The 18,121-nt window shown below is 38.9% G+C and overlaps 1 protein-coding gene across 4 annotated transcripts; it reads right to left on the bottom strand.

Annotated features, from left to right (window-relative positions):
• Positions 1 to 2,587: 2,587 nt before the first annotated feature.
• traf2b (Tnf receptor-associated factor 2b) lies at positions 2,588 to 17,723 on the bottom strand. 4 transcript variants are annotated; one of them, XM_061734130.1, is made up of 11 exons: positions 17,572 to 17,723; positions 12,423 to 12,625; positions 11,409 to 11,487; positions 11,092 to 11,190; positions 9,187 to 9,348; positions 9,022 to 9,096; positions 8,614 to 8,688; positions 4,663 to 4,875; positions 4,264 to 4,567; positions 3,869 to 4,017; positions 2,588 to 3,788 (listed from the first exon to the last, which is right to left on the bottom strand). In XM_061734130.1, exons 2-11 carry the CDS (start codon positions 12,596 to 12,598, stop codon positions 3,570 to 3,572), a joined length of 1,551 nt encoding a protein of 516 aa, XP_061590114.1. In that variant the 5' UTR covers positions 12,599 to 12,625; positions 17,572 to 17,723; the 3' UTR covers positions 2,588 to 3,569. The 4 variants fall into 4 exon arrangements, with proteins under 4 accessions (XP_061590114.1, XP_061590113.1, XP_061590116.1 ...); XM_061734129.1 differs by having other exon boundaries at positions 17,496 to 17,698; XM_061734132.1 differs by lacking the exon at positions 17,572 to 17,723 and adding an exon at positions 17,218 to 17,296.
• Between the last annotated feature and the right edge of the window lie 398 nt (positions 17,724 to 18,121).

The following is an 18,121-nucleotide window of genomic DNA, read 5'->3' as shown; positions in this document are numbered from 1 at the left end:
AGGGTCCCCCCCCCCCCCCCTTATTATCCAGGTCCTGATCCAGGTTTCTTCCCTCTTAAAGGGGAGTTTTCCCTTGCTGCTGTTTGGCTTAAGGTTTTTCTCCCACTAGGGGAGTTTTTACCTGCCATTGTTTATGTAATTATTGTAAAAAAATTGGGGTTATGTTTTGGTCTCTGAAATGCGCTGAGAGACAATTTATACTGTATTAGACGCTATATAAATAAAATTACTAAATTGAATTGAATTATTCTAATTTGATATTTAGGCACTCTGTAATTTGAACTACACATAAAATCAAATTCAAGTAAAAACAGTTAAAACTAAATGATTAGAGACTTCTACTCATTCACGATTCAAAATCAAAAAATGTGGTTTCCTTCATTTCTAATTGCAAAAACAAACATCAGGTTTTCATACAGATTCAGTTGACAAGAGTTTTTTGGGTTGGTTAGTTCTTGTTAAACAAAGTTGACCTTTGTGTAAAAAAAGATGGAAGTTCCACTAAAAATAAACATCTACCTACTTGAAACAATATTACACATCCTGTATACATTGTGACAGTCACAAATAAAATATTTTGGTTAACTCCGGCATTAAGCCAAGTAAAACGTAAACGTAAAAAACGGTATTTACCAGCTCTTAAAAACAGGTAAATATAGCCCACAACAAATAATACAGCAGATTACATATCATTACATATCTACAAAATGCCAGCATGTAGAGGCAGTTTGTGGAAGTTATTGTAGGAAAAAAAGGTACCCTTCATGATTCAATGCCTGTAATACCACTTTCAGCAGCACTGACATGACATCATTCATTTTCTGCATATCAGTCTCGCTGTCAGACGAATCATGGCGTCAGACAAATTTTGATGTACTTTCATTTCTGAACTTGCTTCTGTTCTTTGAAGTTAGTTGAATTCATGTATACCCAGCTCTGAGCTGTGGACGTTTACAGGGGCTCTGCAACGCTTCAATTGCTTTCATTTTACATGCATTCTACCGTCAATTTATAAATGGTATAATTGTCAACTCAATGACCCCTCCCACACCACCACCACCAATTACGTCTAGCATTCCACAATCAGACGTTTGGTTTTTCACTTGTGAGCAATCTTTGCTTTGAAGTGGTCTCGTAACCCTTCCCAGATTGGTGAGCTGCAGTAACTGCTTCTCTAAAATCTTTGCTGATGCCTTTCCTTTTTTGACACCTAGTAGCAGCCAGGTGACATTATTCTGCCCACCTATCCACAATCCAGACCTGCTTCTTCCTATTCATTCCCATTGATCCTGGACAGAGCATCAGTCCACCACAGACATTAAAGGGGACCTATTATGAAAAACACGTTTTTTCTTGTTTTAACATGTATAAAGTGGTCTCCCCTCACCCTGCCAGCACAGGGGAGACAAAATCCCATGAATTTCTGCAAGCTCTCTGACCCCCGCCGGACAGAGTCCCCCAGTGTCACGTGGTTTTTTTTGGGCCGATTAGTGACGTCACGACGGGAGCAGATTTCCATAGGTTCAGCCTCCGCTGCTGAAACCACGCCCACAACCAGCTCTCTACGCCGGCTGGAGCGGTGCTTCCTTCAGCCAGTCGGACGCCGCGGATCCGGGTTAAATCATCCAGGTTCCCGGGTGGTTTGGGAGCTGGGTCCTTGGGGGTCTGTCCCAGGCTGGACCAGCTTCACCCTCCGAGATTTTCAGCCAAATCTGTCGGTTTGATCCCCGATAACGGGTGATGCGCCGCGGATGCGCTCCGGAGCCGATCTGTGCGCCCGCCGTGCGGTTGCAGCGCCCGTCGCGCAGCATCCGCCGGGCAGATCCGGCTGAAATTCCGCTGGTCGGTCCCCGGGAGTCCCTGCTACCAGTACAGGCCGGTTCCTGCAGTCCCGGCCGGTCGGAACCGGTCAGATTACTCGGTTAAAGCCGCGGTGATGCGCGCTGCTCCAGCCTACTTGCTGGTTCCCAAAGCGCGGTCCGGCTGAAATAGTGCATACATGTTATTTATATACAACTCATATTTTATTTTTTTAACAATAAAGTTTACATTTGTGAAAATTCAGTGTTGTGATAATTTACAGGCTCGGGCTGCTCTGGCGGAGTGAGGTTTATCCTCCTCCCCTGCTACACGTCATTCAGGGAGCCAATCAGCACTGAACCTCATTATCATACCCCCCCCCCCCCCCTTAGAATGGAGCACAGAAAAAGGGGTTAGAAGCGGTAAAACTAGTGACAGGGCCCACAGGCTGGATTTCTGATTTATGTAGAAAAAACAAGCTTTAGATTGTTTTTAAGACATTCAAGGCCTGTTTAAAATATACATTAAATGCCATAATATGTCCCCTTTAAGTAACATGGTGCGTTAAGACCGACGGAGGAAACTAGATAACCAGGGGGAAACCCAGACAAAAAGAACATGCAAACTGCACCAAGTATGGAAATTGCTTGCAGGGAAATGTGCGATGAAACATTGAACAGAAAACCCACTAAACGCACGTGGTAGTCTAGTGGCTACAGAGGTGTGCTTGGGCCTGGACCCAGGTTCAAGTCCCAGAATGGCAACTAAGATGAACCACTTTAAGTTATGACATCAAAAGAAATGCATTCTGTTATGCAAATGCAACAGTTACTGTTAAGCGCAATGTTTTTGATCAGTTTCTGCTGTGACTTTACAGTAAGTTCAGTCTTAAAGTTCAACTTAAATAGATCAACCTAATAATCAATGTTTGATTACTTTCTTGTTCAACTGATGAATTATTTGGGCTGTTAAATCAAATCTGTAAACCTATAATCTGAAATAACCAAGACGCATTTAATTGAAGGTTACAAAAGTCCTCAGTTTCAAGAAAAGGTTATGAATGGGCTTAAATAACAGACACTTTTTATTTATTTGTCACCAATACATTGAACAGCTATAATCATTCAGAAATCAAATCTGAATTTGTAAATTCAAAAAGTGTAAAAACACAAACATGAACACAGAAATTAATATATGTAATCATTGGGAAAGTAAGCTTGAACAGAATATGAAATATAGCTAAAACAAACCCGACCTCTTTTTGTCATGTTTTTCAAGATGAAAAAGACTGAGGTATTACTTAAATGTATTTGTATTTGACAGTAAAAAAAAAGAAGCTGTTTTACCAATGATCGGATTTCGTAAAGTGTGGTTATTTTTCCAATACAATAATATTGTTTGATAGTCCAAACTATGCAGAAAGAATGTTATTCATCATGACACACATGTGAAAAACGTTAACAGTGTAAAGCTTACTACTAATATTATATAATATATATATTATTATTATTATGGTTTATTATTTTGTTAGAAATATTAGCATTTGTTTTCAGTGCTAAGTCTATAGATGTTTTTGTAATATATAATGTAAACTTAGTTACATAACTATTAAGATATAGTTTTTATGTATTTTAATATATCTCATATTTAAAACTTATATATAGTAAGGTTTACGTATATAGATTTTTTTATAATTATAATGATTATTATTATTATTATATCTTATCATTTCTCAAACAAGTTTTGGTGCAACTTCCACAGTCTGCACTCTACAAGCCTGTAAGGTCAACAATGGCTTTGATGAAGATTGTGTCATCTCTTAGATAGGGACTCTTGCCAGCCAGCTTAGCCAGTGGACAGAAGAGCGGGCAGCCGCTGGCGATGTTCATCTCACTCATTGGCCGCTGGAAGGAGGTGGAGGTGACATCAGGGCGGAAAGCATCAATGATATGCTCCCTGTTGTTCTGATCCAGGAGCATTAGGGTCACCTGAGGTAAGACAGGAGTCTGTTTAGTAGAACTTAATGCGCTGGTTGAAGATTAACACTAATATTTAGTTATTTTAGTACCTTCTGACTGAAAGGCCATTTGAGCAGCGCGTCGTACTTGCCCCTCATGACAACAAAGAACAGTGAGAGGTGTGTGCCCCGACCGGTCCCGTCACCGTTCAAATACAGCCTGAGACACATTTTGTAGCCATACTTGCTGGAATAAAATGCTGCAAAAAAAGAGGAATTCAATAAGTTAAATAAAGCCTTAAAAAGTTACAAGAAACTTGGAGAGACATGCGCCCGCCCTGAAGATAAACAAGAGTGTGAAAACTGGAAGTTCCCTCGTCTTCACGCCAAGAGACATCACATTAACCATGTGATCTTTAGGTCACCCACATTCACATGTAATGTTTAACTGGTTTCATGATAACTTTAAAACAGAAGATCTATCATTATTAAAACTCACATCTTACCTGGTGAAAACATTGCAGGCGCTCGACCAACCACGGCTTCCTGCCTGCGGGTTGAGAAATCAGTAATTTTCCAGACAAATATCCCATCGTAGGTGCAGAACTGAAGTTCTCGAACCAACTGCATGGTTTCAGACAGCTGCAAGTCTCTCCCATTCAGCGTTCTCTCAAGCTGTCGTACTTTGTTAGACAAATTTTCTATCTTTTCTTGGTCTAAACGATGCTGATGTGCGAAAGCCTCCAGTGTATATGAACTGCGTTCCACTTCGCGATTCAGGACACACACAATGTTTTCTAGGGCACCCACCTGTTGGAAAACCAGAACAATTTTAATTACAGTCCTGTTTTTATATGAGGAAAAAGTGATAACTGACAAATAGCTCCTAATTTGCTGGTGCTTACTTTTTTGTCCAAGTCCACGGTGTGAGCGGGGGCTGCAGCCCCACTTCCCTCATCTGGAGCCCTGTAAAGCCCCAGCCCAGAGTCCTCCTGCCACTCCCCCGGTCCACTCGCCTCCACACGAGTCCGGGCCATTGACAGCACCATGGGCAGCAGCAGACGCAAGTGCTCCATGGTGCTGCTGTGCTCGTGGTCGCTGAGCTTCCCGTTCTCTATCTGAGAGGGCGCAGAGCAAACACAACAGAGCTTATTTAAATATGCATTAGGGAAAAATAGGTAAAGACACATAACTGGTTATATACATAAACATGTGAAGTATTTTATCCGTGGAAAACTGTTTTCCTAAATAATAACTTAATACTCCACACGGCAAAAAATAAAAGTAAAAAAAAAAAAAAATCTTATTTTCCACTCAGCAAGTAGATTTTTTTTCTTCTTCTCTCCACTAAATACAGATCAGAAGAGCCTTTGGAAATAAGGTAACATTGTCAGACTAACAAATAATATTTATACCCTACTTTTAGCTTGTTTTATTATATATTTACATTAAACCTTACATTCTTGAAAATGCCTGCTTTGAAAGCTTAAATATTTGTCCTTGTCAATTAGGGTTGCCACCCGTCCCGTAAAATACGGAATTGTCCTTTATTTGAGAAAAAAATGTTGCGTCCCGTATTGAACTAATACGGGACGCGATTTGTACCGTATTTTCAATAACTTTTACACCATATTCTAGTTGAATTATTGAAATAAATTAACCTTTACACCATATTCTAGTTGAATTATTGAAATAAATTAACCTTTACACCATATTCAAGTTGAATTATTGAAATAAATTAACCTTTACACCATATTCTAGTTGAATTATTGAAATAAATTAACCTTTACACCATATTCTAGTTGAATTATTGAAATAAATTAACTTTTACACCATATTCTAGTTGAATTATTGAAATAAGTTAACTTTTACACCATATTCTAGTTGAATTATTGAAATAAATTAACCTTTACACCATATTCTAGTTGAATTATTGAAATAAATTAACCTTTACACCATATTCTAGTTGAATTATTGAAATAAGTTAACTTTTACACCATATTCTAGTTGAATTATTTAAATAAATTAACTTTTACACCATATTCTTCACCTGTAGGCTATATTATACATCTGGGCTGATGTGGACATACATAGAATAGGAGGATATTTCAGCTGCTAGTATGGTTGGCTGTCTGTACAGTCATACAAGTTCAATGCTATTAAAGCACTTTAAACTTGAAATCAAAGCATTTTGTTTTTTTATATAAAAATTTTATATAAAAATAAACACATTTTTATTCAGTTTAGAAGTTTGGGAGCTTTTTTCTTTTGGCTCCTGCGCTGCTGAAATCAGGGCGTCCCTTATTTCTATTTCTGAAAGGTGGCAACCCTATTGTCAATAAATATCACAGATTCAACAACCACCAATACAGGCTGAAGGAGTCACAGGGGAGTTCTTTGCTAATCAACTTTCGACAATCAAATTCCATCTATTGTTATCTAATCTTGGGTATGTGAAGGTGTGGTTCGACATGACAAGGTACAATAAGCATTTCACAACATCCTCAACCGTCAGCACATTTTTTTAAAAGCATTACAAAGCTCTGATTGGTTTCTCCGTGTATATGGCATTTTACAAATGTAGCCCCGCCCACTTTGAGTTGTCAGAAAACTAGGTGAGAAGTTAAACTTATAAGTTAAGGTTTTATGTACAATAATTGAAAATATATTGATGTTTGACCTTAGGCGTTATGGTGGGAAGAGAGAAAATGTATATTCAATGCCTAACTTTGTTTCTCAAAATGTGTAATTTTACACTTAAAAATTAAGCTTTTTAGTGCTTTCAAGTATGAACCACATATAGTATTGATGCAAAACATCCAAGAGACCAAAATGTCTAAATTAAATTATTCTGATAAGACGAGCCATACTTTTCTTGAAAGGCATATTTAGGAGGATTTTGTTTGCGGTACATATGATTGCATATACTTTCAACTTGAAAACTGGAGATGATTTATTACAATAGACTAGAGGAGAGTTAACTTATCTTCACACTGGAAGTGAAAACGACTTGTCTGGCTTTACTGGAAATCTGACTTAGAGCACTTCTAACATTTCCTGATTATTATGTTATATTTCTCAACAGATGACAGATGACTCAATTGGACTGGATATGTCAAAAATCAAATTAACTGGGCCAAACTTGGGCTTTACCATATGTTGTGTGGCCCAGATGTGCCCTGCATTTCATATACTGACTTTGACAAGGAAAAATTAAGTGCTGTGAGGGCGAGGAGCCCAAAGCCAGAATAAAATGAGAAGGTCAATACCGTCAGTCAAAGGCCGCGTTCAGACTGCAGGCAAATATCCGATTTTTAGCCCATCCAGATTGAAACTGGATGACTCTTTTGAAGTCTGAACAGTCCCAAACCGCATGAGATCTGATTTTTGCAAACCAGATCGAAACCACCTCCGGGAGGTAGTTTCATATCGCATTCATATCGCATTTGGGCAGATCAGTCTGAACAGCTCCAAACACTCAGATCGGATATGACTGTCCCAGACGCTCCAAACCACCCGCCCATTTCCAGTTGTGGAGCTACTCATCCTTTCACAGAGAGCATTTACAATCTCTGATGTCACGTCAAAAACTATTATTAGCAGAAAAAAAGACTGCATTTCCACGTACGGTGCGGGTCGCCGCGTACCCTACGCCGTAGGCTCTGCGTTGGTGTAACGTGGAACCATAAATCAGCCTTCAGTCGCGCTGTGAGCCTGAACCTGCAGCCCGTCAGCTCATCAGGAGGAGAGGTTAAAGAGCGGGGCTGCCAGTTGTTCATTGCTGGTTCGTTTTGTTAACTCTGAGCTTTGTTGGTTTGTTTGTTAGTTTGCAGGTGGTTTTGTTCTGAACACTTTTCTCTGTTTCTCATTTTGCTGGGACGCCGGGTCCCTCCGCAGAGACACAACTTTTGCGGTATGCGTTCATTGTTGTGTTTAAAAATTATGCGCAGTGCCGACCCAATCAGAAACGGTACAGATATTTTGGGATTTTTTTATATATATATAAAAAAATAAAATTATAAAAAAACAAAGGATCCCCATAACCTTTGATCGGGTGGGCAGGACGCACGTTTTGCCCCAAAACCGGCCTCGAGTTCCAGTAACAGAGGTCCGACGGGAGGATTAGAGTGAGATGGGGCAGTCTCAAACGATTTAAAATATTGCACAGTGTATGCCCAGGTATGGAACAGCATGTGAGCTGGCTCCATCTTGTTGTCGCAATTACATGACGTCACACAATACACGCGCTGGGTGACGCCTCCGCTCCGACGTCGTTGCTACGGCAACCCGTCAGATCAGTCAATGATGTGGCCCAGTCTGAACAGAGCCAGATCCGATTTGGACACTTGCTAAAAACAGTGTGGACAGTCAGCCCTGAAAATCGGATATGAGAAGGAATCAGATATGAATCAGATTTGCCTGCAGTCTGAACGCGGCCAAAGAAAAAACAAGGGCAAAAGAAAAGAAAAAAGAAAAGGTTCTTTGTCATCTGGGTCTTTTTTAATGGGCTGCATTTAAATTTAATTTTTATAGTCTTAGGGGCCAGAGTGATTGAACTTCCAATTATTGGCCTCAAATGTGAAAAAAATGATTTAAGTTTTTGCTTACATGGGCGATAAAGTGCATGGACACTTTAGATATGATGGAATTATACCATATGGTCATAATGCTACAACAGACATGCACATCTTGTGCATGAAAAGATTGTGTACCGTATTTATATTCTTGATTTATAAGCATAAAAAATCCATCATCCTCATCTTCTACAAAATGCAGACAAGTTTGTACAAGTTTGTACCAACCATTTGATATACAAATAACAGCTCAGTAGTATTTGACCTGCTTACTATACATACCATAGATTTACAGCCCACTTCACTGAATGGACAGGCACTCTTGGACTTGGTGCAGGACTTGATGTGGTCATTGAACTAAAGTACAGTCAACAAAAACAAAAACGCTGAGAGTTAAAGCAACATATTTTTAGAACACCGTCTACATAAAAATGAAAGTGAAAAGTGTATCACAGGGTGTCTGGTCAGAAAGAAACTAAAATGGTCATGAGAAGAATGTGACCTTCACACAAACAGCTTTCACTTTTCTTTACCATTTATTCTAGTTTATAATTCTATCCAATATTTGTGTATAACATATTGTTTTTTATGCTATTTGTTTAATATATGTCAATCAGTATCAACAAAAATATTTTAAATCCATTCAAATCTTCAAAAGATTAAAATGACAATTTTATAAAAAGCTCAAACCTTTTCTCTGGGTATCTTCTTCTTGCCACAATCTTTGCATTGTAAGGGAAACTTGAGACAGATCTCATCATGGGCCTGAAATATTCAGTAAAGCAGAATATTATTTTGTGTTTACAAAATGTAACCAGCAAGTTGTATAACACCACAAAATCCTCCATTTCTCACCTTAATGTCTTTAAAGTTGAATGTAATTTTGCAGTATTTACAGTTGAGGGTTCTTGCGTCACATTCTCTCTCATTATGTCGTTCCTTATCCTTGGACAGGATAAAGCTTTGGCACGCCTCACATTGTATCCGTTCATACTCACAGCGCCCTTCATGTTGAGCCTTAAAGAAAAAAACAACTTCCATTATCCCACCATTTGTCATTCTCATGTAGAGCAAACATGTCTGTTATGCATGATCTTTAAAATATAATTGAGCACTAAACATTTGTCCTTTAGGGGCGGTTCATAGGAGTGCACATTTAATGAGTTTGACAGGTGATTGATTCCCATATAAGAAAGCACACGCAAACCTTTTGTCAACCATTAAAAAGATCTTTCAACACTTAAACAATTAAATAATGCCGGGTGTGGAACAGGGTGTACCAAAATCTGGAATGTAGAAAAACAGAATGTTTGTCATCAAACCAAAATGGGAATTAAACAAATTAAGATAATAATAATAAAAAAATAATATATATATATATATATATATATATATATATATATATATATATATATAATGTGTGTGTATATGTTCATATGTGTGTATGTATATGTGTGTATGTATGTGTGTATGTATATATAAAAACATATATATATAAAAACATATATATAAATAAATTCTGCAATAAATGTGAAAAAATCTATTCAATGCAACTTAGAAATCCTAAATATTAGTTTTATCCGTTGCCGGGAAAGTGACGAGGGAAGGCTCTTAGAGAGGCGGAGCGAGTTGAGCAGGAAGTGGATTTCTTTCACTGATCCGACCATGCGGCCACCGGCCACCACAATGCAAGGAGCTAAGGTATGTTAGCCCATTTTTCGATTTGACTCCTTTCTTTTCAAACCTGCTACAGCAGTGAACGTGCCTCGAATAGACAAAATAAATATGATTTCCTTCTAAAAACCATTTTCTCAAAGCCCGCTCCCAACTGCCCCACTTCAAAACCACATTTAGCCGGTTTTTCGGGGCATGTCACGCTAGCAGTGGGCGACAGTGCATGTCTTTAGAAATAATTTTGTCTGAGCCAACTTCCCAAAAATATTCAAACACTTGGGTGTGTCACACAACATAGCAAAAATCTCTTAAATGCTGCAACGGCAAAACACTTTCATATCTATTATTTGTCAAATTGCATGCCATCACACCCATACCCATACGGTTTGATCAGCGCGCCAACAAGATTTAAATTTTAAGAGCATGCAAAATTATCTCCGACATCACCCAAACGCGCCCATTTGAACAGATGTCTTGTCATACGCCACTTTCATATTTTCTATGCAGAACATGATATATAAAAAAAGATCATATAGTAAAGTTGATAACAACCAAAAACAATTTAGTATGAAAATCCATCTCTTTAAACAAACGTTGTCACTGCTCCAAAGCAAAAGCATTTACAGTATAAACACAACAGGAGAAGAGTGATTAATTGACATTAACACTGAAACTTAAATCAGAACACATGATCATACTGCTGCTGCTTTTCTGTTGTTTCACTAGCAGCACTCTGACATAGTTTACTGCGTAATTCATGACTCGCCCTTTAACAATCTGCCCCTATAATCTCCATTCATGGTACTTTCCACTGTTGTCTGTTGACTACCACGCGAGAACATTTGGGACTTTCCAACCCACATGGTGTTTCACTTCCTGTTTCTCTGACTCAGATAATGTGGGACTCTTTGCGTCTGCAACACAGCAGATTGCTCTGCTAAAATATGAGCTGCATGCCTTTGGCCAAAAAAAGGACTGCCTGAAAATCTGATGCAGAATGCAAGTCTATCTGGTGATACTGCTTACAAACGGAGTTCAGGGGACACAGTCAAGATATCAAAGGAAAGGTTGGGTGAAATCCCTTACCTCATACTCCTTAATAGATCCAGACCAGGTGCAGTCTTGATTTAAACATCTGGCAGGAAGGCTTGCTATTTCTCGACCTGCTGCATTGTCTGGGAATGCCTGTTGGGGGTGGGGGGCAAGAACAAAACATCTTATAAACACATTAATCTGCTGATTGAAGAGGCAAGCAGACAGTGTGGTGGATTGTGTGGTGATGGAAACCCCCTATCAGAATGTGGTCACACTAGGAAGACGGTATTTCCTTCTTTTTTTCTTTTAAATCAGCTGCTACTTAAATACAAATGTTGGTTAAAGACTACATATATTTAGAAGCTCACCTCATTGATATTTAGAATGGAAATAGGTTCCTCATATATGTCTTCCTGGCGGCAGGCTTCACAAGGCTTTGGGCCCGAGCTATGAGAATGAGGGAAAACAAAAACAAAAACGGTTTGTGGTTTGACAGTTAAACTGCTGCTTGTGTTATGTGTTTATCAAATGTGAATGAATCAATAAATGAAATGAAAATTAAATGTTGGGAACAACTGCTGCCCGATCTGGATCACAGCCCATGAAGATGAATCATAAACTAATGCTAGGGGAAGACAAAGAAGCTAAAGTCTAGCAATAGGAGTGCTGACAAAGTCTGTCTGCTACTGCAAATCTGCAGACAAATACAAGAACAAACAAAAAAAAAGCGCACGTGCATCTGTCATGTGTAGAATTCACAAGCAAAAGCAAGTGGTGATTTTCAAATGGGTCACATGAAATGGTCACTTAAAAACACAAACACTTAAACAATTCACTAATTAATCCCAAAATGTCACCTTTTTTTTTTTTTAATTTTGCTATTGTGGAGAATTGGAGAATTACCAACATACATGAAGCCAAGGATTAACATTTAGAAACATTGAGCATATACCTTTTATGTTTAATGAAACTTTAAAAGTATCACTAAACATTAAGTGATACTCAATGTTAAATGTATTATCACTCTATAATGGTATAATTATTCAATAATGATGCATTACTCAACAAGTGGAGCACTGTTAATGAGGTAAAAGGTTTCGAAAAGAAATCGATGAACACCTTAGAAAGAGTCAGCGAAGCCAGTTAGAATGAATCAGCACAGGCAGATCCTTGTGATTCCTGGACATCAGAATTGTGAGTCCAGTCAATAAGAGATGAGGGAGGATTAAGTAAATAGTCTTGAGGCAAGTCACTCCAATGCTGTGAGCAGGAATAAGAACACAGGATGTGCTGAGGCATATCCTGTAAGAGAGGAAGCACTACGAGGCAGTAGGGGGTTGCATTTCACGCGCTTGCGGGTGGTCAAATGACGACCAGTGTACCTGGTGAGCTGTTTGTAGCAGTGTACACAGAAACGGTGTCCACACTGGGCCTGGACAGGTTTCCGTAACACCTGCAGACATTGCTGACATTTGTATTTATTCTCCATGGGCACTGATAGGACACTGAGAGGAATCCCTGGTAAAGAGCTTGTACAGTCCATTGAGATGTGGGCCATTGTCCTCCATTAATCTGGTGCTAGATCCTACGAATGAAAGCAAAACAAAACAGCTGTTAAAACAGCCAAATATCACTTTACTATCCATGTGTAAGTCATTAAATAAATATATAAGGTGCTTTATCAAGTTGAGTAGGCTCTCAACCCTAAAGCAAATAATTGCTCAACAAGGCTTAACGATAACAAAACTCTGTGAAGCTGTTGTAACACATGATTCATGCATTTCGAAACAGATTTCAAAACAGGTTTGTTCATTCTTCAGAATACCAACGGTGAAAGTAGTTTAGTCGGAAATCCATATATAGAATAGAATAGACTTTATTGTCATTGTGCTCAGGTTACAATGAGATTGGTTGGGATGTTCCCACCATATTTGAAAATCATCCAATCTACAGTGGAAGCCATGTGGATCCAGTTTCAATTGCATGGTCAGACGGTTTGCCTTTAAAAAAAAGTAACATGGAAAAACAGAAGGTGGCGTTGCAGATGAAAACATGTATGGCAGTGCTTCTCAATCCTGGTCCTCGTGGGCCCCTGTCCTGCATGTTTTAGATGTTTCCCTGCACCAACACACCTGATTCTAATTAAAGGTCCACATTAGCTTGTCACCAAGGTCTGCACAGCTCTGTTGATGACACAGGTACTTTTATCACGGTGTGCTGAAGCAGGGTAGCATCTAAAACATGCAGGACAGGGGCCCACGACGACCAGGATTGAGAAACACTGATGTATGGGAATGATCGCGACCAGTAATAAAAAAAGAATCGGTATCTTTTACCAACTGATAAGGTCTTTGGTTTCTCTTAAGTTGAAGTATGGAGGATGGAACCACAAACATGTCACTGATATATCTGCGATCTAAAGAATTTCTACACTATGCTTACAGTTTTCCCACACTGTAAAAGGGCTAATGGTTCCTACATACGTATTCCATTTGCCTTCATTGAGGTTTTGTGACATTTGCTACTTAAAATTTACAAATTATAAGACAGCTAATAATTGTGAATGTGAGGCCATCTAGTGGTCATGCCATCCGGACTATTATCTCATAGGTTACTGAAAATACCAGTATTGCCCAATTCCAGTCCTCAAGGGCAGCTGCCCTGCATGTTCTAGTTGTTTCCGTGTGTCAACGCGCCTGATTCAGATGAATGGATCATCATAGGTCTGTACAAGTCTATTGATGACACATTCAATAAAATCAGGTGTTGAAACAGAGAAACGATTATAGCGATTATCGCGGACCAGAATTGGGCAACTCTGATGTGACAAATTAATCACAATTGGGTGAGGTTCTGATATCTATAACTCATCTGTGTAATCGCTGCATTTTTGTTTTTCTAAAGAAATTTCTGGTTTTTAGGATTTTGGGCTATATTTTTGTTAATCATGTGCAGAAAAAAAAAGTTTAACTTTTTTGAGTACATGCTGTTATGATGAAGAGCACATGTCCTTTTCGCCTTAGTATGCCTTTTGAGCTACCAAACAGGTGAACGCTGGTTCTAAATGTAATTTTAGCCTTCACGGTGGTGCTTTGACGCTGCCATGGAAGTGATTTGTTTACTTCTCATATTAGTGCCCCCTAGTGGAATATCAGAGAATGTTGTGATATATTAAAATTGGTGTTGGTAAGTGTATTTTTGTCATTTTTGCTGAAAGTATGACTATTTTCACATAATATTACATAAACTTGGTAATTTGAGGAAAAAATCCACTCTTTTGGCACCACCTTCAGCTCGCGAAGCAATTTACAAGTTTCCACTGCTCCTATTGAGGCTCCTCCAATCAGAGGCAGGGGCGTGTTTACAGAATGCCAGTCACAGTCCAGTACAAGCTCCAGAAAAACCCTCCATCCCCTCAACTCCAGCTCCAGGTTTCAAGTAAACACTGGAGCGCCACCACTTGAGGAAAGCTGGAAGGGAAAAGATGCAAGCACTCTGGCGGGAATGCCGCACTCCTCGACAGCAGTGGGAGTGGGAGGGAGACAGTTTTGGAGTTCAGTGGAGAGATTGGGAGGGCCATGAACATTGTATGCGTTACATTTTTGTACTATCTACCTTTGACAGGGTGACAATTTCAGTCATTCAGGACGTATTTTGCATGTATTTAAATGGGAAAAAAAAGACTCAACACATTTGCTTAGACATTTGTTCATGTGGATCCACCATGCTTGACCACGCTCGCCAATACCCTGTAAACATGGTGACGGCCAAGAGATTGCTCATCCATTGACCTCTGTAAGGTGTGTGGCTTCTCGTATCAAATATCAATTTGTATTCTACTCAGACATATTATGTCTGAGTACAATCAAATCTGGAATCTGGGTGGTGACTATCTTTCTCCCACCTGACCAGTCAGACAAGGATATAAGGTGTCATAACTTTCCACCTCATTATTACCAGGGATAAATGAACCTATCTGGACTTAAATTCTGAAGAGGCTCTGCCATGCAAGATCTTCGTAAATTTTGATATATTCATTTTTTAAACACAATAATTAAAGGAGCATGAGGCTCCTTTTAAGAAATGAGACTCTCTAGCGCCACCCTTCACCACGACGGCCGTTGGGGGTACTGCAGCCAACAGCGAAGCCGGCACGGGAGAACGGGGAGAACATGCATGCAGCGTCATTTGACGTCACATCCGCAGGACAGCGTGGGAAATTCAGGTCCAGAATTGCAGCACATTTTGCAGCACACAGCCTGTTCAAGGCAACGGAGAGATACACTAGAGGGCTCATTCGTTTTGGTTTGGAACGCTTCATCTGACATTATTACTAGAAAACTTAAAATGTATACGAATTTTTTTCATAAATCCTGCCTCATGCTCATTTAATATAACAATAACTCAATATAGCCACAAAGTATTTTATTTCACATTAACATTTTCAATTAGCTATGTAAATGTGCCATATTTTAGCATAAACTTGTCTGTATGGCCAAATCTGAAGTCCCTGGTAGGCTGATCAATCATTGAACTACCAAAGCAAAAACCACACAAGCAAAGATACAAACATTTTGGAAGAGGCAATAACTTTGTCCCCTGACTGCAGCATGCTTCCAAGGCTCTGGCATAACCTTTTTAAATATAGGATATCAAGACTATTTTTTTCTTTTTGCAGAACTCCCTTCATTTGGAAACGTGTGTATCAAAATAAAACCCCATTAAAGGAAACATGTGTCCCATAACGGTACTCCCCCAGCATGCCTACATAGGTTCCATTGTGTGCTTGAGTCATGAAACTATAATTATTACCTATTGATGCTATAATTTTGTTGTCAACTAAAATGTAAATGGTCACAAAATTATTCCATCTTAGATTTTTCTGAAGTGGGAGAAGGATGGTTGACTGTGTAAACTGTGAAAGTTAAATACTATATAGTGAACTTCTACTTTAGGTTTTTGGTTCCAAAGCACAGCTTTTGTCTTGTTTTCAGAAGTACTGGCTGGATGTTTTTCCTTCTTCTTTTCTTATTAGTTATCTGACAAGTTCCATATAGGGAATCAAAACTGCAACTAAACTAAGGCTTAAAATAGAAAATGACAAAACATTAAAAGAAGAAGCTTGCTGCGTCCAGTTTCATTTCAGACACTAGTGAACCAATAAAGACAAGAGGGGGTTAACAAACCAATACAGCACTTGATTAAATAACCATCACGAGACTCTTCAGCTGTCAGTAATAATAGCAAAAGGTTTAAGCTACTAATATATTTTCTTTCAAGTGACATCCATACTTATTTCTTTCCAGTTCAGGTTATTGAATATTTCAAAATACTTGTCCACAACTCAACTTATTAAGTAACAATGCATTTGAACTGTATTTCAAGTAATTTTCTCAATGCAATTGTTAGATTTTTGCAATTTATCTTTATATATAATTTTTTTCTGACAATAATAAATAAATGTCAGTGCATTAATTATTCACTTAAGCTGAGTTATCACATCTTAATTAAACAAACAGCTTCAGTCACATTTTTTGTGGAGTAACACACTGTAATTAGTTGAATTTGATAACAGTTCAGCTGACTTACTAGATAATGTCTTATCAATCTATAGCAGAAAACTGTTTAGGGCAGGAAACCAAGAGCAATTTCTTCTCACAGGAATCTCTAAATGACTAAAAGAAAGTATCTGGATGTGACATAGATGTTCAAACGTGTTTGACAGCTTGAAGTTTGAACCTGACACTCAGTATGAAACTACCCTTACTCATCTCAAAGACTCTTCAACAGGGTGGTAATTACACATCATGTTAAAAAAATATAAATTTCTGAACAAGTCAGTCTCAACTGGAAATCATATATTTGACTCTTTTAGTCTGAAACATTTAGTTTATTTATGTCCAACCACCAGAATCAATGAACCAGTGAAGCAGTCATACTACTGAAAATGTAAGTATTAAGCAGCAATAAAAACTACCTTTGTTTTTAAGTCAAGCATGCTCCAAGAGACAGAATCGACGATAACTCAATAAACTGGATTCGTATTAAAATATTTCCACAAAGTCTCCCTCAACTTCTGCACACACTGAAGTGTGTGTAAATCTGGTCCTGCTGTGTCTCTGAACCATCTACTCTCTCTCTCTCTCAACTGAAACCAAAGAACTGAATGTTACTCACCAAACAAGCGAAGCTGGTTCTGGTCTTATACACCCCACCTCCCTACACTATTATACAGAACCACCCATGTACACGTCAGTCCTGACTCATATACGGTATATAATAATCACCACAATGCAATCCAGATCACACATTACTGTGTTTGCCTTTGTGTTTCTGTTTCACATTGACATTACTTGTATACTCCTATATTTTCTGCCTTTTTGGATACTGGCTAATGACACAGCCAACTACGTTCTATTATTGTTTTGTATAAGGAGTTACACAACTTGGCTCACCTTATAGTAGTAGTTGTTGTTAGCTAACTGCTAACATGCTCGTTTACAAGTAAAAACAAAAGTCTGCACCACCAACCTTGGCGTTTCCTGTCCCCACAACAGAGAACAAAACGTAACTTAAAACTACTGCAGAACTACTACTACTACTCGGAAGGACGAGTCGCTCCGTACTTTCACGATTACTACCGCAAAAAGCGAGACGAAGGCAGGAAGAGAAGAGAAGAGCGCCCCTGCAGCGCCGGAGCGTGGACGCGCATAAAGGCTGATTTATGGTTCCGCGTTACACCAACGCAGAGCCTACGGCGTAGGGTACGCCGTCGATTTAACGCGGAACCATAATTCACGCTTAATGCCGCGTTCCATTTGTCGTCGGAAGTCGGAATTTCCCAGTTCCCAGTTGGAATTTTCAACTGGAACGCCCCTCGAAGTGGAATTTCCTACTGGGAAAGTGGAAGAAGCTTCACCACCCCCGAGTTACCATTCAAAGATGGCTGCCATTCCCAGTTCCCAGTTCCGATTTCCGAGGTAAATGGAACGCGGCATAAGCGTGTCAATGGTATTTAAATGTACAAAAGATAAATAGTAAAACATAAAAGCTCAATAATCTACAAATAATAACGTCTTCA

Source organism: Cololabis saira, chromosome 11 (genome assembly GCF_033807715.1).
Source record: "Cololabis saira isolate AMF1-May2022 chromosome 11, fColSai1.1, whole genome shotgun sequence".
In the NCBI taxonomy this organism is placed as follows: Eukaryota; Metazoa; Chordata; class Actinopteri; order Beloniformes; family Belonidae; genus Cololabis; species Cololabis saira.
Note: the sequence above shows the minus strand (reverse complement) of the source record. Positions and strands in the feature narration are given on the sequence as shown.